Source organism: Pelobates fuscus, chromosome 4 (genome assembly GCF_036172605.1).
Source record: "Pelobates fuscus isolate aPelFus1 chromosome 4, aPelFus1.pri, whole genome shotgun sequence".
In the NCBI taxonomy this organism is placed as follows: domain Eukaryota; kingdom Metazoa; phylum Chordata; class Amphibia; order Anura; family Pelobatidae; genus Pelobates; species Pelobates fuscus.
This window is the reverse complement of record NC_086320.1, coordinates 10,701,972-10,726,922: the sequence shown is the minus strand read 5'-3', so window position 1 is coordinate 10,726,922 and position 24,951 is coordinate 10,701,972. Positions and strand designations below refer to the sequence as shown.

General features: G+C 44.7%; 1 protein-coding gene across 2 annotated transcripts in view; it reads right to left on the bottom strand.

The window, feature by feature from the left end:
* The window catches only part of ARHGAP39 (Rho GTPase activating protein 39), a 189,494-nt gene that overhangs the window by 95,925 nt on the left and 68,618 nt on the right, over positions 1-24,951 (bottom strand). For both annotated transcript variants that reach the window (XM_063450969.1, XM_063450970.1), the window contains exon 4: positions 16,468-17,029. In XM_063450969.1, the coding sequence (XP_063307039.1) occupies positions 16,468-17,029 (562 nt within the window). The remainder of the gene's footprint in view (positions 1-16,467; positions 17,030-24,951) is intronic.

Genomic DNA, 24,951 nt, shown 5'->3' with positions numbered 1-24,951 from the left:
AAAATGTAAAGGCAAGTGTGATTTGTTGCATTGCTATGCAATGTGGATAGAGGGAATATGCAAAGTTGTTAAGCTAGATTGTGAAGAGGAAAAGTGATTAATGGCTGTAGGTATATTGTTTGCATTCCGTGAGTTTATTTATTTATTTTATTTATTTATTTATTTTCCGCCCGTGTATTGTGTCATGCTCATCCTATCTTAAAGACATGCTGTCTTCCTTAATTCCCATATATTATGAACAAAAAGGTTACGGTTACTAGGATTATCCTGCTATTAGTTTCCCTGTGTCAGGAAGGTGTCTGTGACAAGTATTGGTTAATATGTAGATAGAATATATATGTCTATCGTTTCACGTATAAGTAACAAGTGTGTTTTAGCTTTGTGTACAAAGATTGATAACATGCTGAAAGAAGGGTTATCTTAAAGAACATTTACTAAAAGAAAGTTCTAATAAACCAAGATTTCTTGAACAAATGAATAAGCCAAGTTTAAAGACTGACTAACATAATTTTTGTTGTAAGCCCAGATATTTTATTATTGCATATGCGTAGGAATTGAGACTTTGGGCATTATAGTATATTAATTCTAGATCTGTTACTAGCAGCAAGTGCTTAGCCTTATGCCTATCCCACGCATGCTTAAAACACTTCTACTGAGTTAACCTCTACCACTCCAGTTGGAAGGCTATTCCATGCATCCACTACCCTCTCAGTAATGTAATACTTCCTGATATTATTTTTAAACCTTGGTCCCTCTATTTTTGAGACTATGTCCTCTTGTTATGGTAGTTTTACTTCTTTTAAATATAGTCTCCACTTTTACTGTGTTGTTTCCCTTTATGTATTTAAAAATGCTTTTACCATATTTCCCCTGTCTCGTCTTTTCACCAAGCTATACCTGTCAAGATCCTTTAACCTTTCCTGGTGAATTTTACCCTGCAATCCATGAACCAGTTTAGTAGCCCTTCTTTGAACTCTCTCTAAGGTATCCATATCCTTCTGAAGATATGGTCTCCAGTACTGTATCCAGTACTCTAAGTGAGGTCCCACCAGTGTTCTGTACAATGGCATGAGCATTTCCCTCTTCCTACTGCTAATACCTCTCCCTATGCAACCAAGCATTCTACTAGCATTTTCCGCTGCTCTATTACATTGTACATTGTCATCAACAGCCAGAAACTGGAGAACAAGAAATGTGAATTAATGTATAGCCATTTATAAGCTTAACAAAATCTCCATTATCTTTTCCATTTATTTTGCAGAAGGCAATGTTATTTGTCTATTTTGTATGTTTTAAAAATACATTATCAGTGAAGAGTAGAATAAATTTTATCCCATTTACGAGACATAAAATTGTGATAATGTATATTTGTGATATAAGTAGAAATTACATTTTGAGATGTTAGATATAAATTATTAAATTAAGAACTAGAGTCAGGGATAGCGTCTGTCTCCGCGGGCACAAGACCCCGTGTGGAGAAGTGGTGGGCAAGCCATCATGGGCCACCCATGGGAGTGAAACGTTCGAGGCTTGTGGAGACAAGATGAGCATGTTAGCCTTTTATTATTTTTCTCTAGGGAAAGCATAGGGCCAGTTAATAGTTGTTGTACATGGGCTATTTGCAGCCTCCATTGCTACATCACCTGTCTGCTCCCTTACCTGCCCACCCCCACTTATTCCTCCCACCGATCCCTCCCCTTCATCTGCAGTCCCCCACTTTCCCCTACTGCCCCTCCCTCTACTCCACCTTCTCCTCCTCCTACTCCTCCTCCTTCCTGCTCTTACTCCTCCCCCTCTTCCTACTCCTCCCTCTACTCCACTTTCTCCTCCTACCCCTTCCTCTACTCCACCTTCTCCTCTCTCCTCCTACTTCTCCTCTTCTCCTCCTCCTACTCCTCCCTCTACTCCACCTTCTCCTCCTACCCCTTCCTCTACTCCACCTTCTCCTCTCTCCTCCTACTTCCCCTCTACTCCTCCTTCTTCTTCCTACTCCTCCCTCTACTCCACTTTCTCCTCCTACTCCTCCCTCTACTCCACCTTCTCCTCTCTCCTCCTACTTCCCCTCTTCTCCTCCTCCTACTCCTCCCTCTACTCCACTTTCTCCTCCTACCCCTTCCTCTACTCCACCTTCTCCTCTCTCCTCCTACTTCCCCTCTACTCCTCCTTCTTCTTCCTACTCCTCCCTCTACTCCACTTTCTCCTCCTACTCCTCCCTCTACTCCACCTTCTCCTCTCTCCTCCTACTTCTCCTCTTCTCCTCCTCCTACTCCTCCCTCTACTCCACTTTCTCCTCCTACCCCTTCCTCTACTCCACCTTCTCCTCTCTCCTCCTACTTCCCCTCTACTCCTCCTTCTTCTTCCTACTCCTCCCTCTACTCCACTTTCTCCTCCTACTCCTCCCTCTACTCCACCTTCTCCTCTCTCCTCCTACTTCCCCTCTACTCCTCCTCCTACTCCTCCCTCTACTCCACCTTCTCCTCCTCCTACTCCTCCTTCCTGCTCTTACTCCTCCCCCTCTTCCTACTCCTCCCTCTACTCAACTTTCTCCTCCTACCCCTTCCTCTACTCCACCTTCTCCTCTCTCCTCCTACTTCTCCTCTTCTCCTCCTCCTACTCCTCCCTCTACTCCACCTTCTCCTCTCTCCTCCTACTTCCCCTCTACTCCTACTTCTTCTTCCTACTCCTCCCTCTACTCCACTTTCTCCTCCTACTCCTCCCTCTACTCCACCTTCTCCTCTCTCCTCCTACTTCCCCTCTACTCCTCCTCCTACTCCTCCCTCTACTCCACTTTCTCCTTCCACTCCACCTTCTCCTCTCTCCTCCTACTTCTCCTCTACTCCTCCTTCTCCTCCTCCTACTCCACCTTCTTCCCTCTCACTCTATCCGCTACTCATTCTTCCATCTCCCCACCACCATATCTGTATCCTTTATATGCTTCCTCCCTTCTTATTCCTTACCAATTTCCTCCACTCATAGACGACTCTGCCTCTACCTGACAACATTATATTTTGAAGAAAAGTTGCTCTGGCCACTCTTCCGCCACTTCCCAGGGGGGAATACCACACTAACGAAAAATTAAAATTATTCAGACATGAAAGAACTGTTTTGGGCACTCGCAAAGAAATAGTGCGGTCCTGACCCAGATTCCCATGGAAGTAAGACACCTGTAAGGGAGGTGGCTGTCCCTCATGTTTTTTCTACACTAAGTCCCCAGAAATCTCATGAAAGGAACCTGACTCATTAGAACAAAACATGAACATTCAATTTACAGATCTCTACAGAGGGGGGTCAGCAAGAGAACTGTGAATAGAAAGACAAATACCCCCCAATCTCACACAGAAATAGGTGAGGAAACCTCTTCTACTGCTCCTCATGGTTGCTTTGAACAGATGAAAGAAGAAACAAGACACCTTTCAACAGAGCATGCAGTAGCTTTACCAGATCCTGACTCCACTCTGTTTGCGGATAAAGAGGAAAGGTACCATACTGGATTTGCTGTTGCTACAGAAGATCAGGTACGTCAAGCACCTTCACTTTCCTCACTCACATCTGCTCAAGACGCTGAATTGACAGCCTTCTCAGTGGCATACAAAATGCCTGAAGGAAGACATGCCAATATCTACACTGACTCAAGACATGCCCTGGGTGCAGCACATTATTTTGGATCAATCTGGAAGATAAGAAGCACCACTCAGCTGACTAAAAGCTGCCAACCAAGCCACAAGTGCACCAAGGGAAGTGGACAGAATGGTGTCCGCTAAAGAAACTTCTATACTCACCATGTAGATCCTACCTACAGATCTCAAGCTTCTGAAAGAATGACAAGCAGCTACTGACCCTGAAGAAATACAAAGCTGGAAAAACAGAAAGGGGCAACCCTTGAAGACGGGCTGTACTCCAACGCTCTTAAGCTCTGTTTACCCAAAAACATGTACTGGGCAGTGAGCCCATGGAACTTTATACCTATCCAAGACCCTCATGAACTTTTTGATCTCTAAAATACTCCTAAGCACCTAGCTAACTCTTAATATCCCTTTCAAGAATCCAGATGACAAAGAGCTACTGGGTCAAATATGCACTAGTTATCATAGACATTTTGTCAGGATGGCCAGAAGTCTAGCCGGTCATCAATGTGACATCCAAGACCATATACCCAGTAGTGCATTGTGAAAGTTGCAGAGATCACTCAGTGGATTCATTGTTCCAGATTCAAGACTCTCTCTGCAACATGAGAAGTGACATTTGTTGATTTTGACACACTTTTGACTCTAAAGAAAAAATGACTTGTTAAATAAAAAGATACCAGCAAGTAGGTGTTTGATGGCCATAATAATGCCTGACCACCTGCCATCGATGGAAAGCCGAGGACCCCAAAAGGAGACCTCGTGAAGCTAAAAAGATCCAAACGCCAAGCTCCCTCAGGATTATTTGCCCATCCTGAGTTTGTGGTGATATTAATATTGACTAAATGATCCGAGTCCACCTACGCTGATGTAGCGTGGGACAGGTTTAATACTACAATGCATAAGCAAATGCGCCCTAGCCAAGGTTATTATGTCCATACACATAATACATGACAAGGTACTCTTGACACACCACATTCATGCTTCAGAACATAAAGAGGAGCACCCCTCTAAAGGGAAAGTTTGACACACATATATATATATATATATGGATGCCATAGGTGTGCCAAGGGGGGTACCAGATGATTTTGCAGTAAAAGGAAAGTTTGAGTCCATTTTCCCAATCGTCACTGCTAATAATTATAATAATATTTTGATTTGCATTTATTATATCTATTGCAACCAACAACGTTTACCTGTCACCATGACTTGTTGTGCCTATATTCCAGATAACACAGGTCCATACGGTAATGTAAGCTCGTCTATTTATGATGTCCCTCTGAAGAACTAAGAAGACTTTAAGAACCGTTACTTCATAGGGTTTTGTGCCTTTGGGCTAACCTGTCTTCTGAAACTAACTAATAAAGTTTTATCTCTTAGAATCTAACATTTCATAGGGGGGACTGATGTGGAATTATTAAAAATTATTATTGTACTTGTATTGAATTATTGTACTAACTCCATTTTAACCTTATATTGTGACAATCCTCCATTTTGTCCTCCTAACCTGACTTCTTCAAATCCTCCATTTTGTCCTCATGACTTAACTTGTTCATTTTAAAACTACCTTACGTGACTGAACTTCTCAACCCAATTAATACAGTAGACAAAGACCGTGTTTCCTACAAGGACAAGTACCAGGAGGTGCTGGCTACTCCTTAAGACTTGCCGGCTACTCCTTAGGACTTGTAAGATAGTATAGTTTGAAGGCCACGAGAACACAGTAGTAATGAAATGTTCTATTCATAAGAGACCTTGCACCTGGACATGAGGCCTGATATCACTGACTGTGTAAAATGACGCTCAAGCCCCCCTTTCCACCGAGTAAACCTCATGCTGGGAAAGATGGCGCCTGAGCCTTCTGTCCACACCCTTGTCCAGAACAATACCACCTCCCGGTGGGAGGACACCTAGCTGGTCACTCAAACCCCTGAGCCAATTAATAATATTGGTGGGTGGACACGAAGTTAGTCACATAATGTTTAATCCAATCAATGATGTTTATTTGTTATTATCTGATATTCAATGATGATGTCATTTTGCTTTTAAAAAGATCTGCACAACTGTTTTCCAACCAGATTGTATTAAATTTTCTGAAGTGCTTTTAACCTGAACTCCATGTGTCAGTGTGAGCTTACTTCTGCGTATACGCAATTTAATCATCTCAGATTTGGACAGGAACAGATAGACATTTAAACATATTTGTTTATTTCTAAATTAATCTACATCAAGCATGGTAGATAGTACCCTAGGAGTGGGCAGGTGACCTGGGCATGTTCACTGTGGTACACAAATCGGGATGGGATAAGGGTGAGAAAGAAGAGTATAAGCCAAAAAAGGGGCTCAACTATATACAAACATTCCCTGGTGATGTGCTTCGTCATAACAGCTCTGCTACTACCCACACCCCCACTCACACCCAGAGTAAGCCTTTCCCTGGCCACACACCCACTCACACCTCTAAAATTAAAGGAACACTATAGCAAACGTGTATTCCTAATGCTATGGTATCCTTCAGTCAGAAGGCTTTTCGTCCAACCCCCAATTACATCAATAAAAAAAGATGTTGCCTACAACAGAGTAAAGGGCTATGGCCATTACTCTTCCTAAAATATATGTTTTAATAAGATAAAAACAGAGTTTTGATAAGATCTCAATACTTTTTTTTATAAAACTGAATTTTCAAGGATAACCTGGCATGGACCAACACCATAGCCAAATGCAGCGTTAAAAGAGGGCAGATACCAGAGAAAGAAACACTGAATGGGCGCTAGGAGACGTAGGAGGAAAACCAAGAGTTCAGTATCTCATAAACCGAGATTACGGAGAAGAAGCTGTTGATGATCAACAGTGTCAAAAGCAGCAGAAAGGTCAATAAAAAATAAGATAAAATAATGATCACGAGACTTAGCAACTGTAACGTTCACTAGGGAACCCTAACACGCAGACCGGACAGAGTAGAGAGAATTGCAATACCGATCCTTAGAATGGTCGGGTTATGCAAAAAGGGATATTTAAAACACGAGCCGAGGTCAAGGGAAACAGAGAGATGGAATAATGAGAGTCAAAGCCAAATATCAGTAAGCAGGAAATCCAAACAACAAGTGCAATGCTCAATGGTAAACCAAAGACCACAACAGGGCACTGAGGCAATGGAGGGGTTAGCTTATATACACACACATGGTGTGTGATTGGCTAATCTCCAATTAGTGTTAACCACACCATGTGGGAGGAGTTTCTTCCCTCCCTTGTGGTCTCTGAGGTCATCGTTGTGTGCCGGATCACATGACCGGGTGGAGCACACATATAAGGAAGCTGCTCTGGAGCGTGCAGTCTTGAGACAGTGCCAGTCTGGAGACCGGGACCAGATAACGCTGCTCGCTAGGATGAGGTAAGCAAGGTCGCCGCGAGTGACACGGGAGCAGGGGACCTGACAGCAGCGATTAAATCATTGGATACTTTGGTCACAGCTGTTTCGACAGAGTGGCTGGCACGAAATCCAGACTGAAGTGGGTCAAGAAGAGAATTGGATTCAAGGAAGTCTGTCAACGTCGGAAACACAACTCTCAGGGATTTTGGAGGCAACCGGCAGCAGCGAGATAGGGCTGCTGCCATTAGGGTGGATGGGAAGTTAGGGTCAAGGGTGGGCTTTTTCAGAATCAGGGTTATGGTTTCATGTTTGAAGGGTGAAGGAAACATGCCAGAGAAGAGGGAAAGATTGAAAATTATATTAAGAGGCAGAGCAAGAGACGGAGACAGAATGCGGATGAGATACAAGGGAATAGCAATGAGGGAACATGTGATGGTGTTGGAGGACCGGAGCAGGTGCGACTGAGCATACAACAGTGGAGGGACTGGGGCTGGGGAAGGTATTGGTAGGGGATGGAGAGAGATGAGATCTCTCCCCTGATTGTAGAAATCTTCTCAGTGAAGCAAGTTGCAAAGTTTGAGGCGGACAAGGTGGTAGGAGGAGAAACAGGGCGAAGAAGAGAGTTAAAAGTGTAAAATAGACATTTGGGCTGGCGGGACGGTGTGGATATAAGGGTATTGAGGTAGTTTTCCTATGCAGATGAAAAAGCCAAGCTGTAGGAGGGCAGCATAAATTTATAGTGGAGAAGATCAGATGCATAGTGAGACTTTCTCCAGCAGTGTTCAGCAGTTCTGGAACATTTTTGGAGGTATTGAGTCAACTTGGTGTGCCAAGGTTGTAACTGGGAACGCTTTCTGAGTTTAAATGTAGGAGGTGCCATGATATCTAGTTGAGGGGATAGAGTGGAAGGAAGGGTGCAGTGTTAGAGCACATGAGGTTTGAGATGGGTAAAAGTCAGAGTTTGAAGGTTGGTGGAGAATTAGTCAAGACAGTGGAGAGTTCTGAGAGGTTGATGAGATGAGGGCCGTGTAAATTGGGTATGGGGTATGACGATGTTAAAGGTCAGGAGATGGTGTTGAGATAAAGGAAATGGAACACTGAAGAGATTAGAGGTGGTACCAAGATTGGTGAAGATGAGATCAAGAGTATTTCCCGCTGTATGAGTTGCTGAATTAGACCACTGTGTGAGGCCGAAGGAGGTGGTTACAGAGAGCAGACGGGAGGCATCAGGGCAGTTGGGGTTGTTGATTAGGATATTAAAGTCCCCAAGTATAAGGACTGCTAAAGGAAAAGAAGTAGAAAAATGTTCAATGAATAGCTAAGGATGACTAGAGGGTGGGGGTAGATGATGGCAATTCTTAAAGGAGTGGGTTTAAATATGCAGACAGTGTGAACTTTGAAGGAAGGAAAATATATGGCAGGGAGAGTTGGTTAGAAGTTACATTGAGGGGACAGAAGGATGCCTACACCGCCAACTTTACAGGGGAGTCTGGGATTGTAGGAAACTTATTTTATGAAAATATTGTCAGAAAGGGCAAAAAGGTAAGGTTGGTAATGTGATTTCTGGGAACGCTTTTCCTGTTTTATAATGTAAAGTTCAGAATAACAGATACTAAATCCCCCAATCTGAACCTGAACTAAATGAATAGTGTGCGTTAAGGATCCCACTTCCCATCACTGCTTACTCTAGTGCTTAGCGTTCCACTCACCAATAATCCTTAGCAGCATCCCCCCCACCTGGTTTTTAATTTGCATTATTACAGGAGGATTGGGGAGAGCAGAGAATGGTCTTATCAGTATTGGGGCATTTGCATTCTCAACGGAAGGTTTTACCCCCCCCCCCCCCCAAATATGGCCGTCTACATTTCCATCAGTAATGGGCACCATATAGTGAGTCCCTTTCATTCTCTGCCAACTGGGCGCATGCTGAGGCTGATGGGTGTTTCAGTCCAATAGTTTGATTATATATGGCTATTCAACAGCTATACAACTATGCACTTTATTGTCACCATGACAGATTTATCACTTTATTTCCAGCAAGAGCAATTTAAACCAAATGCCGTCACCCAAACATTGACCTCTAAATCCTTCCCGTAAACATTTAACTTATGAGCTAAAACCCGCAGTGCTAAATATATGCAAAATGTGGACACAGTTCGGATATTTCTGAATAATTACATAACTGTTTAGGGAACAAACCCAAAGAACTTCTCCTACACTCTGGAAAGTTTATCTGAGCTCCGCTAATGGTCCTGGTATAATAGGTCCTGAGTCGCTTTGACAGTGTAAGGGTTAAAATGAGGTAATTATAAGCAAAGCCCAATTCCCATCAAACTACACAGGGGGCGCTATTCTTCCAGGTGAGATGTGTGTGATTGACTGCCCAAATCTCCATTAACATCCCAGGCAAAGCACACAGCACCACCGGTAAACCCCACTGCCCAATCAGAATACTGACTACAGGTTACAGGACAGAAATTCCATCTCAACTGATGGAAATTAAAATCCGCTGTGTGCACAATCCAGGGTCCATAACCCTCAGACAGCCGGCTACGAGGCACAGGGAAAGACAATGGGTTAACTAATGGCACTGCAGAGAAAGTCACCTCCATCTAAAGTACATTTATCTGAGCAATGGGAGAGAGCGGGGGAAGCTATAATGTTTTGTTAAATCAAAACAGCAATCACTGGATCTGCAATGGAAAAATCCAATTACACAGCGTGGGCATGAAAAGGCCATTGGGCAGACGGTGCTCATCCTTTGTAGGAATAAGTTCCCAACCGGTTGGTTCAATTTAATTGAAATCAGGAGATTTCTTTATTTTAAGCAAGAGTTTGTGCCAGCACTGCCTGTATTAATTTCCATGTCACTGTATCTGTTATTGGCACAAACCTTACAATCTCGCACTTTATGGAAGCATTACATTATATACAGAAATAAACCATCACAGAGCTCCACAGCAATAAGATATATAGTAACATGTACTGCTGTGTACAAGTGGATCACAGAGCTCCGCAGCAATAAATCACTGTACAGTGTCAAATGTAAGAGTGCATCACAGAGCTCCGCAGCAATAAATCACTGTACAGTGTCATATGTAAGAGTGCATCACAGAGCTCCGCAGCAATAAATCACTGTACCGTGTCAAATGTAAGAGTGCATCACAGAGCTCCGCAGCAATAAATCACTGTACAGTGTCATATGTAAGAGTGCATCACAGAGCTCCGCAGCAATAAATCACTGTACAGTGTCATATGTAAGAGTGCATCACAGAGCTCCGCAGCAATAAATCACTGTACCGTGTCAAATGTAAGATTTCATCACAGAGCTCCGCAGCAATAAATCACTGTACAGTGTCAAATGTAAGATTGCATCACAGAGCTCCGCAGCAATAAATCACTGTACCGTGTCAAATGTAAGATTGCATCACAGAGCTCCGCAGCAATAAATCACTGTACAGTGTCAAATGTAAGATTGCATCACAGAGCTCAGCAGCAATAAATCACTGTACAGTGTCAAATGTAAGATTGCATCACAGAGCTCCACTATTGCGTATGCACAGCAAAAAACAGCCCGGGCCAAATCAGTATCTCATCATAGAGATGCATTGAATCAATCTCTATAAGGAACGTTCAGAACCTCAATGCAGGGGGTGGAGACACTGAATGTCAGTCACACTGTGCAGCACTGCCCCAGGAAGTGCCTCTAGTGGCCGTGTGAGTGACTGCCACTGGAGGTGTCCCTAGGTATAATGTAAACACTGCATTTTTTCTGAAAAGACAGTGTTTACAGCAAAAAGCCTGAAGGGAATGATTCCACTCACCAGGACAAATACAATAAGCTGTAGTTGTTTTGGTGACTGTAGTGTCCCTTTAATAAGCTCTTCAAATTATTTCAGATTTTAGGTTAAACCTTTAACATTAATTTTTGAATATATATAAAAAATTCTCAATATTAAAATATTTTTCATAATATTAAATTATTTTAAATATTTATCCAAGCATATTAAATGGAGGCCTATATACGACAGGATTTCTGGAGTACTAAAAACAACCGGGCCATTGTTATATTTAGCGGCTAATTACCCAGAATGTATGCCGATTGGAACAAGGCTTTAACTTACATTGCACTATTTAAAGGGATACTGTAATGCAAGGAATACAGAGCTGTATTCCTGGCACTACCGATCCCTCTGCCTCCCCCCTCCCGGGTAAATAGAGGGTTAAAAACCCTTTATTTACTTACCTTATCCCAGCGCCGATGTCCCTTATTAACATATGCAGTCCATTTTATTACAGCTGATCTACTGTTGTTGCATATTAACCCCTTAAGGACCAAACTTCTGGAATAAAAGGGAATCATGACATGTCACACATGTCATGTGTCCTTAAGGGGTTAATTGACATTTGACTTCATATTGGAAATGATAGTTAATCCAACTTTTCATTCAAATTCTACTTATTTTGAAATGGACAAGCATAAAAACCACTTTGCCTTAAAGTGGCTCTGTTACCGTCTAGGGTCTGCATAATTTGCAAAGACCCCCGATGGTGACTGATCTGCTGGCAAAGCAGTGCCGGGGATGCAGGGGAAGGTGAGTTATATTGGCATGAACCCTTGCGGCCATTGCCATCTTCTTCTTCTTGACGATCCTCTTCAGCTGCCAGGAGCAGACATCATTACTGTACTCTTGTGCGTGCGCGACACTACAACACTGAGGTCCTTGGAGAATCCTGTGGAACCCTCCATGGACAGAGCCCCTTTACTTGACAAAAGGTAGCTCCACGTTTCCTCAAGCTTGTTTGTTAAGTATGGGGAAAATACTAAGACAGTGTCTTAGTATATCTTTTGGCAGAGTTGGAATCTCAGTTTTTATGAAATACTCATTTTGGATGGGGGGAGGGTGACAGAACCGCTTTGACCAAGTGGACAAGATTTTTGCGCCTATTGCCAGACCACTGACGACAGATGTCAAATCTGCACAGAATCGATATCAGCACGCATGTTGGCACATTCAGACTCCTACCACCATAATCACTTCAAATCACTGTAGAGGTCATGATAGTTTAAATAAGCCTTTAAACCAGTTACTTTCTAAAGCCCCAGCCACACACCCCTAGCTGTCAATCACACACGTTCCCTGCTTATTTCCTGAAAAGAAGCGCATATTTAGACCGTGTCGCAGCATATTGTGTTTACATCAGAAGTTCTTTTCTCCTCTTCTGTTACTTGCTGCTAATGCAAAGCAGCCTCCTGTGTGAGATTAATAAAACAAAGAAAGAAACTATTTTCTTTGAAACCTTTAGAATTGGCTCCACTGTAAGAGAAGGACAATTGTGGACCTTTTCCAGCGCTCACTGCTCAAGGAGAAACATGCGACCAACACAAACAAAACAAGTCGGCGCTGGACAAAAAGGGGGGACGGGCTTAGCTGCAGTTTTTAAGACTTGGGGAAATTGATTTGAAAAACTAACACTTTAACTGCTTTGTTCAATAGCATTTAAATATATATTTATATTAATATATATTTTTTCTTTTTTTTCCCACAGGAGTAAACACTGAGAAGTTCATTTATTTTCGCTCTGCATTTCCCTACAATGGTCAATCCCCGTCAATAATCTGTAAATATGGCCCAGAATGGCTGTGAGGACCCTCAGATCAGTCTTAGTATACTTCCCTGCCCAGTCTGAGCCTGTAGCTGAAAAGGACACCTGGTCTTATACAAAATTCTAGTCAATCTGAAATTAGACTTTATAGTCTTATGTAAAGCCATCCCACAGGTAGTTAGAAACTAGAAATAGCAAACAAAAAATGTACATGAAGGCTGCTCCATATACAAATCTGCTGTAAAAAGCCTAACCTACAAATCCTGGGACACTAGGAATCCATCCTATGGGTCACAGCTAGGGCCAGTCTGCAATGCTCCTGAGACAGGTGTTAATCAGGGCACCGATCACATACAGATGGATATACACAGTGCCAGGTTTAAGCAGGGTGATTCCCTTAAAGAGACAATATAGGCACCCATATAATCGTCTCCAATACTTCTCTACAAGAACACTGGATTGGACAAGGAGGGGGACAAGCAACGACGTAACGACAGGAGGAGGGGGTGGCTGCACCAAGTGGGTCTCTGTGCTGGAAAAACGGTCAATTAAAATCCTTCCTTTGTCGTGTTTGTTCTCCTAACGCCAACGCTAAATGCTCAGCTAGGGCAGGGAAGACATGTGTGCCTCCCTGGCAAAATGCTATCTCTATGATTTTCTAGCAGTGGATCAAAACAAACACAGGCCTGCAGCTCCAGCTTCAGCAGGCCCTATGCTAGTTTGGCCCAAGCAGTCACTGTGACACTGGCTGCATCTCACTATCCATCTGCCCCAAGCTGCCATGTGACTCAGACATACCGGCATTCTGGAAGAATGAACTACCTGCAGGACTCCCAGACTGAGATTTATAGCACATCGTACACATCTACACATCGTACCAACTAAATTGCTTGCAGATAAATAGCTAAATCATTGCCATTTATTTTTTTCCTTTAGTATTTCCTGCAACACCCAAACATGGAGTCCACAAACATGCACATGCCACGTACTGTGAAGACATGTGATGGCAGGGAGGCTGGGAGTGCTGATGGTCTGTCCATTCCTGTACAAGGATCGCAGAGAGTGAATTGTACTATGTCAAGGGGAGGGCATAACACTGTGCTGTCATGTACCATCCCCTTAATATCAGGCTTTTACATATAAACATAACCCCCTCTCCCATATATATACTCCTGCTTTCCCACATCCTGTGATGCAAATCATCAATTCAAGTAGAGTTAAAAGCGCAGCTATTGCCAATATAAAAACCTCTATCCCTCTCATAGCATCAACTTCAAATGGTAGACTCCACCTTTCATAGAACTACAACTCTCACAATACCTCAAGTGTGGCAAAGCATCATGGGGATTGTGGTGCTATATTTTCCCCATCTCTTGCCTTACTTAGCCTATTAAGTTACTATATGGTGGCAAACGTGACCACTATTTCTATAAATATTTTCCACTGTAACAATATGGTTTACAGGAGATCATGCCAAACTAATCTTGATTTTTTTTTGATTGGGTAACTAAAATAATAGATCAGGGTGGTGCAGTAGACATTGCTTACCTAGATTTCAGTAAGGCTTTTGACACTGTTGCACATAGAAGGCTTATCAATAAACTGCAATCTTTAAGTTTGGATTCCAATATTGTTGAATGGGTGAGGCAGTGGCTAAATGAGAGGCAACAGAGGGCTGTAGTCAATGGAGTATATTCCAAGCTTGGGCTTGTCACCAGTGGGGTACCTCAGGAATCTGTACTTGGACCCATTCTCTTTAATATTCTTCTTGGTGATATTGCAGAAGGTCTTGATGGTAAGGTATGTCTTTTTGCTGATGATACTAAGATATGTCCCAGGGTTGATGTTCCAGGAGGGATAAGCCAAATGGCAAATGATTTAGGTAAACTAGAAAAATGGTCAGAGTTGTGGCAACTGACATTTAATGTGGATAAGTGCAAGATAATGCATCTTCGATGTAAAAACCCAAGGGCAGAGTATAGGATATTTGATAGAGTCCTAACCTCAACATCTGAGGAAAGGGATTTAGGGGTGATTATTTCGGATGACTTAAAGGTAGGCAGACAATGTAATAGAGCAGCAGGAAATGCTAGCAGAATGCTTGGTTGTATAGGGAGAGGTATTAGCAGTAGAAAGAGGGAAGTGCTCATGCCATTGTACAGAACACTGGTGAGACCTCACTTGGAGTACTGTACACAGTACTGGAGACCATATCTTCAGAAGGATATTGATACTTTAGAGAGAGTTCAAAGAAGGGCTACTAAACTGGTTCATGGATTGCAGGATAAAACTTACCAGGAAAGGTTAAAGGATCTTAACATGTATAGCTTGGACAAAAGACGAGACAGGGGGGATATGATAGAAACATTTAAATAAATAAAGGGAATCAACACAGATTTAAAAGAAGAGAAACTACCACAACAAGAGGACATAATCTTAAATTAGAGGGGCAATGTTTTACAAATAATATCAGGAAGTATTACTTTACTGAGAGGGTAGTGGATGCATGGAATAGCCTTTCAGCTGAAGTGGTAGAGGTTAATACAGTGAAGGAGTTTAAGCATTCGTGGGATAGACATAAGGCTATCTTAGATATAAGAGACTAATGAAAGTATTTTAGAAAATTGGGCAGACTAGATGGGCCGAATGGTTCTTATCTGCCGTCACATTCTATGTTTCTAAGAACAGCGATTTTCAAACTGTGTGCCGCTAGATATTTTCCCAGATTTTATCATCATAGCACCGGGAACTGTGCCTCCCACTCCCCTGCCGGCTCTGCAGTGTAGTGCTGGCAGCCGGCAGGAGAGTGAGTAGAGAGGACCCGGGGGAGCTCTGACTTGCAGTTCCGCCGGGTTCTCCTCTCGCGAGCTCAGAGCATTGACGCAGCTACCATGGCAATGCTCCGAATCTCACAAGAGTGAACTCTAGCAGCTCCTGAGGCTACTAGAGTTCACAGTTACCACATGGACCACCAGGGCTTCCCCACCGAACCACCATGGATTGCAGGAAATGCCCCCCCTCCCAGGCAAAGGTAAGCAGGGAGAGGGGATATTAAAATAATTATTTAGAATTTTAAAAAATATATATACACTTATGAATTTGCCCTCCTACCCCTACAGAGACACAATATCTCCCCCCATACACACACACACTGCCCCCTCACACTGTACCCCTCACACTGCCCTCCCCCCACACACACACACACACGCACGCACACTGCACTTCTCACGCACAAACTGCCCAATATACAGACACACTGCACCCCTCACACACACACTACTGTCCCTATCCCCTTCTACAGCCACTATCCCGGCTGTTCTTGAACAGTTTGACTACTTACTCTGGAAGGGCACTACTGGCACCAGAGCCTCTACAAAATGCTGTAGTGGTTATTGTGCCTGGATCGTTTCTTTAAATAATCTACCAGTGCCCCTCCAAAGATTAGGTCCCGGATCTGCTCTTGAGCATTTCTGCCAAATCCCCCCTTAGTATATGCCACTGCGCTGTACATATATACAACCTAGAAAATGTTCTACATTGGGGCGCCTTGGAAAAATATTAAGGGCGTCTTGAACCTAAAAGATTTGGGAACCACTAAAATAGAACAAAAGAAATGTAAATGTAAAAAATACTAAATTCACAATTCACATTGTACAGTCACCATAAATACACATTGTACAGTCACCCTAAAATCCTGCATGTCCTTGCCAAAAATATATCGGAAACTCAGAAGGAAAGCAAGCAAAGTCGAGTAACTAATCACATGCAGCACAGCAAAGAACATTTTTATGACAACTTGCCCTAAACATTGAGTGTGAATCTAAAAAACAAGTAATCGTAATTAGAAGAGCCTGTATAGCGTCTTACCTTTTGTATCGTTCACGGGATCCATGTGTCGATAAATATATCCCTCCAGGTATGAGTGAAATTTAGGGGTGGGGGGGAAAAAAGCCAGACATATAGTCATTAATTCCCAGCCGCGGGCCAAGCTCTCATAGCGGAAGTTCTCCGTGGTCTGTCGGCAAAGCTGGATATACAGCTCGTCCCTTAAACCCTGCATACTCCAGCCTTTGGTGGCAATCTCCAGAGCTACATTGAGCTGGTCAGTCTTTGCCCTCCGGTCCCCCATGTACATCTGGATGAGTTTGAAGATATCACAGGCTTCCTTCTTCACATTGCGATCCGTGGTCATTATCATGGGCTTCTTGATGGACTCACTGCTCCATGCCAGCATGTTGGCGATGGAGACTTTGCGTCGAAACAGCCCCTGGGTGTGTTTGTTGAAATGCTTGGAGGCCCAGTTCTCTATGTCGGTCTCGGAAGAAGGCTTCCTCAGGGTGAAGGTGGGGAAGACACAGCTGGAGCTTGGCATCATGTTCCTGTTGTGTCGACTGTTTTCAAATTGAGCGCAAGCTCCGAGGTCTTCAGACTAGGAGACAATAGAGAAACTCACTTTTATCAGGCCATGTTACTAATTTTAACACAGAAGAGCTACGCTCTGCCTATCAGATAATTGTAAGCTTCACTTCAAAATGCATGCCACTCATTTCAGTAATTGCTTTTCAAAAAAAATTTGAACAATTTTGAAATGTGATAAGAAGCAGAATGTACATGAAATCTTTGTTAACCCCTCAGTGACAAGATACTAGGTGTAATTTAGTGAAATTATTGAGACTGTAATGCCACCAAGGTGTCAGGTGACAAAATACTCATCACTGCGACCACCCAGAATGAAATATCAGAAAAGTATGGGGGGGGGTGGGGGAGGGAAGTAAACAAAAGATCAAAGCTAGAGAAACCCAGGTTAGTATATGGGCAGATTCTCAGGGTCCCAGGGTGTATGGGCACATGCTCAGGGCATAGGGGCAGATTATCAGGGTCCCAGCTTGTATGGGCAGATTCTCAGGGTCCCAGGGTGTATGGGCAGATTCTCAGGGTCCCAGGGTGTATGGGCAGATTCTCAGGGTCCCAGGTTGTATGGGCAGATTCTCAGGGTCCCAGGGTGTATGGGCAGATTCTCAGGGTCCCAGGGTGTATGGGCAGATTCTCAGGGACCCATGGTGTATGGGCAGATTCTCAGGGTCCCAGGGTGTGTGGGCAGATTCATAGGGTCCCAGAGTGTTTGGGCAGATTCTCAGGGTCCCAGGGCTTATAGGCACATGCTCAGGGTCCTAGATTATATGTGCAGATTCTCAGTTTCCTAGGGTGTATGGGCAGATTCTCAAGGTGCATGGGAAGATTCTCTGGGTGTACTTTTGTCTGGAGAAGCCTGCTGGCTAGCCTCCAGCCCAAGGACTATGGGCCATGTAACAGACCTTTAAAATACTTGGTTTGTGTGGTTTCGGGGACCGAACAACCACATGAATTGCGAATCACCACCGGGCTCATTAACTCCTATTGACCTCTCCTGACACCTCAACATTTTAAGTTTTTTCCTGGGTGGCCGCCTTTCGTATACTTGGAAGCTGCATTGGCGGCCATCTTGTTGCATGAACGTAGGCAGTGGTGTTTAGTTGTCAAGTGCATGGAACTAAATACGGACACTAACTCGCGAACACCGCTGAACTTTGACGAACACCTTATTCTTTTATATATGTCAGGAGAGCGCCGTTCGGTAGGATTGTTCGCATGATCGAGGCGAACACTCACTACCTAGGAGCCAGAGGATGCGTTCGGTATTTCATTCGGTTTTGGACTCCCAAAAGTGACCGACCACTACCACTTGTCTTAAGGAACTATTTTGGGCAGAAGTAGAAGCAGAAGCCACGAGTGCGGCCGGTTACAAGTTTACTTCCATGGAAAAAAACAAGCCAGTGAACCGATCGGAATGCTTTTTGGACATTATAGGCACTCAGATCAGGACTATTCGGGGATGGGACTCTTGACAGGGTTCCATATATTTTAGGGATACTTTTGAGGTGTTGTAAAATGCATGCATTTTTCTGTACCTGGAGATAATTGAGTTTGTACAGTTCCTGACTAAATTTTCTCTCAGGCACAGGGGAGGAGTTTACGGTGTGTATAAATTGTGTTTGACTGTATTAAACAGATCTACTCCCAGCATTCAGTCTCGACTAATGTGTGGGGGGAAAGGCAAAACCAGTGATATTCTCTATAGTAGAGCTTTGACCACTGGGAGCTGGATCCAGGACCCTGATCGGTGGGAAGCAACGGCGAGACCCCAGCCAAGCTGTGGCAACTAGGGGCTGAAGTGCTGATGGTGTCCCGGCGATAGCTAGGAAGCGTGTTTGGCGAAGAAACACAGTCGGGGTACCAGGCGATCCGCCACAACTTGGCCAATCATACAGCTGTTGGGGCATGTGTAGACTATTACACACAAGAGGGTTACTTCATTAACATCTAGAACAATAAAGATAGGGAGATCTTGTTTTATCAGATTTTGTTGAAATAGTTTTAAACAGGGCCGGATTGCTTTTAGCTCAGCATGATATTTGAGGCTGTAACAGTATCTGTCAGCAGCCTGTTAATCCATGGAGAAATTGAAATGTCAAACTTAGTACTTTACCTTGTAACAGGTTCATGGAATATGGGGTCTCGGTCAGAGATGAAAGGGTTAAAAACGGAACTTGTGGAGTTGCTTTTCCTTTCTAACTCTGTGTGTGAGTTGGTATTACAAACCGAGCCTGCTGCATATCATCATGGACCAGCGCCGTATCTGATTGCAGTTATTGGAACAATGATTGGTTAAATGTAAGTGTTGCTACCTGCAATAAAACAAACATTCTGCTAAGTTCTATAAGTTAGAATTTATGCAATTTCTTGGCTACACTTGGATAGTGTATGTTCGGCAATAAACAACTTAAATGAAACTCAGAGTTTTCTGTTGATTGTGTGTAAAGGAAAGAAAATTACCGACAACATTATGGATGGACCGCAAAGACTGTTTCTATGACTGAGCACTTCATGGCCATAGCCTCCAGCTGTTTCTTATCTAAGGAAACCTTGTATGTCAGCAAAGACCTGATCTCATCAGTATCTTCAATTCCAATACGTGGGGGCAACAAGGCAGGATTGGGGGCAGACAGTGGACCAAGGTATAGAAGCAAAGAAGGTTCAATTGTCAGGCTGTCTCTTTACTGAGCCTCTTAGATATAAAGCAAAGAATATAGAATGTAAGGTTAGCCAAGGTCACAATTAGACATGGAGCATGTGGCGCTGGCCTGTTTGGGAATGTGTGTCTGTTCTGCGAATGCCATGCAGCGCGTTTCGCTCTCACTTTCTATTGTATGTCTAGCTAATTTTCCTAGGCTGCCTGCTGGATGAAAGCCTAATCCAATGTATCAGTCTCCCACCTAGAAACAGCTCCACAGCCCCCAGCGCAGCCGCAAGTCTCCCCACATAACGCAGAATGTTAGAGATCCAGCTACTCGAGCAAAAACCTCCCGCGTGATGGCAATTTCTTAAGACATAGCTGTGCGACGGAACGCTGTCACTGAGTGCCATATCCACACGTGCCCACTACTATTTTGTGTGTTTTCTCCTTGTTTCGCCATGTGTGTCGTACTTTGCTCTGTTTCTCGTTTGGGAGCGTTAATGCGAACGAGATCCGTCCGCCTCTCAATTGGGGTCCACTCCGGTAATCCATTAGAATGTTCACGCTAATCAATTAGAACGGTCGCACCTATGACATAGTGCGAAACCGCAAGGGAAGTAATTAAGGAGTGCTCCCCTGGGGGGCATTCATATCCGGAAAGGACACGCTTCCCTTGCGTGGCCTTCGCACCGGAATGTCACAAACGGGTTCCCAAGGTTGGTGGGGACACTTTTGGGGTACTGGCTGTTCTGGCGGCGGATCACCCTATCTAATACTAAAGGAGCATAATCACTAACCGGGCTACCTACATGGAGATATCCACTGGAGAGAAAGTAGCGATCCACAGCAGAATCCCTGGAACTGCAAGGCGGCTTCACTGCTGCAGAGCCCTGCTGGCCGCCTGGAAGTCTGTGATGGCCAATAGGAAGGGCTTCCACTCAAACTAGTTTTGCGCCCTTTCCCCTGATTGGCCGGAAAAAACACCTCCCAGCGCGATTTGGTTTCACTCCCTTTTCCTTGCTTGGCTGTCAGAATGCCTCCTCTCCCAGAGCGCGGATTGGTGCAAATTGGTTTAGGCCCTTTCTCCGGATTGGCTGTGTCTTGGTTTAGGCGCAAAGTTTGAATTTACCGGACTAAAACAGACAACACCGAGGAACTAATTGCAGGGCTGTACAGAGCCTCGAGCCCCAGACTTTATACTTTGATTTTTGGGCTCTCTACATCTGATAGCCCCGCCATTTGCAAAGATCCTAGTTGGGACCCGGGGCTATCCAGGAATGGATGATTTATATGTGCACCCATTTTCCTTCCCGGGGCACAGAGCCCCCAAAGCTATCCCCATGTATGTAATGTGTCCTATTGTCTGTAAATGTTGTGCTGTTGGTATTTCCCAGAGTGGGAGATGGTTATCTGTAAACCATCCCCCTCTAGCCCGGGACTGAGGAATTTGTACTGAATAGTATGGAGACCCCTTGCGGGGGTCTGTGGATAAATTAAGCCTGTACCAATAAAGCATTGTTCGTGTTGTACCTCCAGAGTTGTGTGCCGTCCAGTTACTGGGGGGAAATGGGTCTCTTGATACTCTGAATGGTTCCTAAATGGAAGCAAATTAGCAGAGGTAACTGGACAGTGGGCCCGGGGTCCGCTACAACTGGTGGCAAGCGGCGGGATCGTACTTCCTACCCAAACGGAACTAGAGAACAGATTAGCGGAGAACGGTCGACTAAGCAGTGGCCCAGCTGTACCGCAAGCGGAGGGCGAGAGGGAGGCCTTCGACAAAGATGGCCTGGCGTACTATAGAGAAACCCCCTCAAAGGAAATCATGACCAGAACCATCTCAGAAGCCTATGCCCTTGCTCAGAAAGCTTGTGCAAACCCCTCACCACCCCACGACCAGCAGGCAGACAAAGTGGCCCCAGGGGTTTCGGCAGCTACCAAACAAAAGTCCAAGTTGCCCTACAATGCCTCTAAGAATTTTACTGAACTCGAGGAGGAGTTCCAGCGGAGGCTGCAAGAAGCTCTATCCCAGGATCCTGGCCCTGCCTCAGAGGAGAGTGACCTGGACTGGAGGGTGGTGATTCGAAACAAACTCTGGAAGGAGAGCCTCGGTAAGGTTTTCCGAACTCCCAACCAGCGCCGATAGGAACAACTAGAGCTGCGACGGCCGTTCCTGGGAGAACAGCCCTTAGAGGAATGTGTAATAGAGCTGGAAGCACTTGTCCTGACCGAGGTGTGGTTGGATGAATCATACTGGGTCTTGAGGTGGTATGCAGGGCAAATCTACCTGGCGCTGGTCCCTTTCCAACTCGCTGAGGGAGAGGACTACGATGGCCCTGGTCTTCTGTGGGAGGCTCTTGAAGGTGAGGTGTGGTTTGGAGACCCCGATAGCTTCAGCTTCGGGTCCATGGCTAACCTGGAGTGGGAGCTTGAACAGGACTATGTACGCCTGTTCCACAGTGCAACACCGACTGTCTCGGAAGTGAGTGACCGAATGGACTTTGCAATCCAGGGGGAGATGGAGTATCCCTTGCTCCTTCCCCAATAACCCCAGCAGCAGTGAGAGTTCCCGGGAGAGAAGTGTTCCACCTTTCCTACCCAGCGGCAGTGTGAGTTCATGGGAATGGAGACAACCGGTCTCGTTCCCCAGCAGCAGTGTGCGTTCCTGGGAGTGGAGACAACCGGTTTCGTTCCCCAGTAGCAGTGTGAGTTCCTGGGAGTGGAGACAACCGGTCTCGTTCCCCAGTAGCAGTGTGAGTCCCAGAGAGAGAAGTGCGGCAGAGAGTTCATGGGAGCGGAGACGGTCTGTCTCTCTCCCCAGCAGCGGAGTGAGATCCAAGGGTAGATGGAGTATTGCTTGCTCCCTCCCCAATACCCGAGTAGCGCCAGGGGGAGAGCACAGTCAGCTCACAGAAGGCTCACATGGTCTCCAACCATTCTGTTTATTTCCCATGTCTAAATATCCTGCAAATCTTAAATACTTCAAATCATCTGCATACACTGCACTTCAGACCATCACTATGACCCGTCCAACATATATAGCACCCCACAGCATCATTAAATATTCTTCCTTCTAGCCACCCCTTGTCACTCCCCACATAAAACCCATGTATATCATCTAAACATACAATGCATGCAATATTCATATCAATCAGTCTCAAAAACATCTTAAAAAAATACTGCATTTCACACTTCCTCAAATATCGTGCATATCCCACATATCCCATTTACTCAAATATTTTACGTCTAAATATCCTGCATATCCAACTTCCTCAAATATCTTTCCAAATAGCCTGCATTTCCTACTTCCTCAAATATCTTGCTTCCAAATAGTCTGCATTTCCTACTTCCTCAAATATCTTGCTTCCAAATATCCTACATATACCACTTCTTCCAAATATCCAACATATCTTACTTCCAAATATATTGCATATTCCACTTCTTCCAAATATCCTACGCACCTGCATATCCCACTCCCTCAAATAGCCTGCATATCCTACTTCTTCAAAATATCCTACTTCCAAATATCCTGCATGCGGCGAAAGTATCCTCGCCACGGGTTCTTGGAGGGGCCTGCTTGCCTGTCTCCTGCCAAAAGACTATTGGCCCTTTAAAAAAAAACATGTGAGCAGACTTGGTTCGTGGGATTTTAGATTTGGTTCGGGAACCAAACAAGCGCACGAACCAGAGACCTCCCGTGAGCTTGTTAAAGGGCCACTATAGTGCCAGGAAAACAAACTAATTTTCCTGGCACTATATGGTCTTTGGGTCCACCCCACCCTCAGGGTCCCACTCCCGCCGCGCTGAAGGGGAGGAAGGGGTTAAAAGCTTACCTTTCTCCAGCGCCGGGGACTCTCCTCCCTTTTCCCGACGTCATCAGCTGAATGCGCATGCACGGTAAGAGCCGTGCGTGGATTCAGGCAGTCCATAGCAATTTCTCAATGCTTTCCTATGGACGCTGGCGTCTTCTCACTGTGAAAATCACAGTGAGAAGCGCGGAAGCGCCTCTAGCAGCTGTCAATGAGACAGCCACTAAAGGCTGGATTAACCCTAATTTAAACATGTCAGTTTCTCTAAAAACTGCTATGTTTACAGCTGCAGGGTTAACCCTAGATGGACCTGGCACCCAGACCACTTCATTGAGCTGAAGTGGTCTGGGTGCCTATAGTGGCCCTTTAAGCCTAATTGTCAGTATGTAACACTTTTCACCGCAGTTCTAAATGTTCGTCTGGGTGACCGCAGTTCGCATGAACAACCACAAGGTGGCGGCCATCTTGTTCCCACGAAGGCAAGCAGCAGTGTTTGGTCGTCGAGTTCATGGAATAGTTTTCGGACACTGAAACTCCTGAACACCGCTGGACTACCAGGAACACCTGCGTTCAGTTCTACACAACTTAGAAGGGCACTGTTCGGCAAGCCCTGATTATCTGGAACGGTTTTGGGCAGGAGCATTGTGTGCAGTCGGTCAAATTATGACTTCCATGGAAATCCCGAACCTCTGAACCGGGGATGTGACTTTTGTGGGGTTTCCATGTGTTTTGGGGGTACTTTTGGGGTGTTCCATAACTGTATGTTTTTCTGTACCTGGAGATAATTGAGTTTTTTACAGTTCCTGACTCAATTACTTCCCAGGCACAGGGGAGTAGTTTGTGACTTGTATAAATTCTGTGACTGTGCTACCATTAAACAGACTACATCCCAGCATTATAGCCATATAGGTGATGGAAGCGCACTCATCCCTTTGTCCAGGAACTCTGGGTGCTATGCTGGACAAGTCCGAGTACCACAAAGGACCAAATGTAGAATTTGAGTATAGAAAATAATCCAGGCACTCCAACTTGACAAAGGCCCTAAGGGATCGAAACGTTGCTTTTTGTTCTGTGGTTAAAATAAAACTGCCTTGTTTGGAATTCGTTGGAGTGCCTGGATTATTTTCTATACTACTTCCCAGCATTAAGCCTTGGCTCATGTTTGGGGGAAATGTTTTATACTGCGCTTTGGATTTTTATACTCTCTTGGAGGAGAGGTCTTCCCACTTGGAGCTGAATCCAGGTGTTGGTCCAGGGTAAAAAGGGACGGCAAGACACAAGCCAAGCTGCGGCGGCTAAGGGGGGCTACGGTTGTTATTGTGTCTAATGCGGTGCTACTAGGAAGCATCGATTAGCATCGATACTAGGAAGCATCGATTGGCAGATGCACCCAGCCGGGGTGCCAGGTGGTCCCGCCACACTGCATATTCCACTTCCTCAAATATCTTACTTCCAAATACCCTGCATATCCCACTTCCTCAAACATCCTGC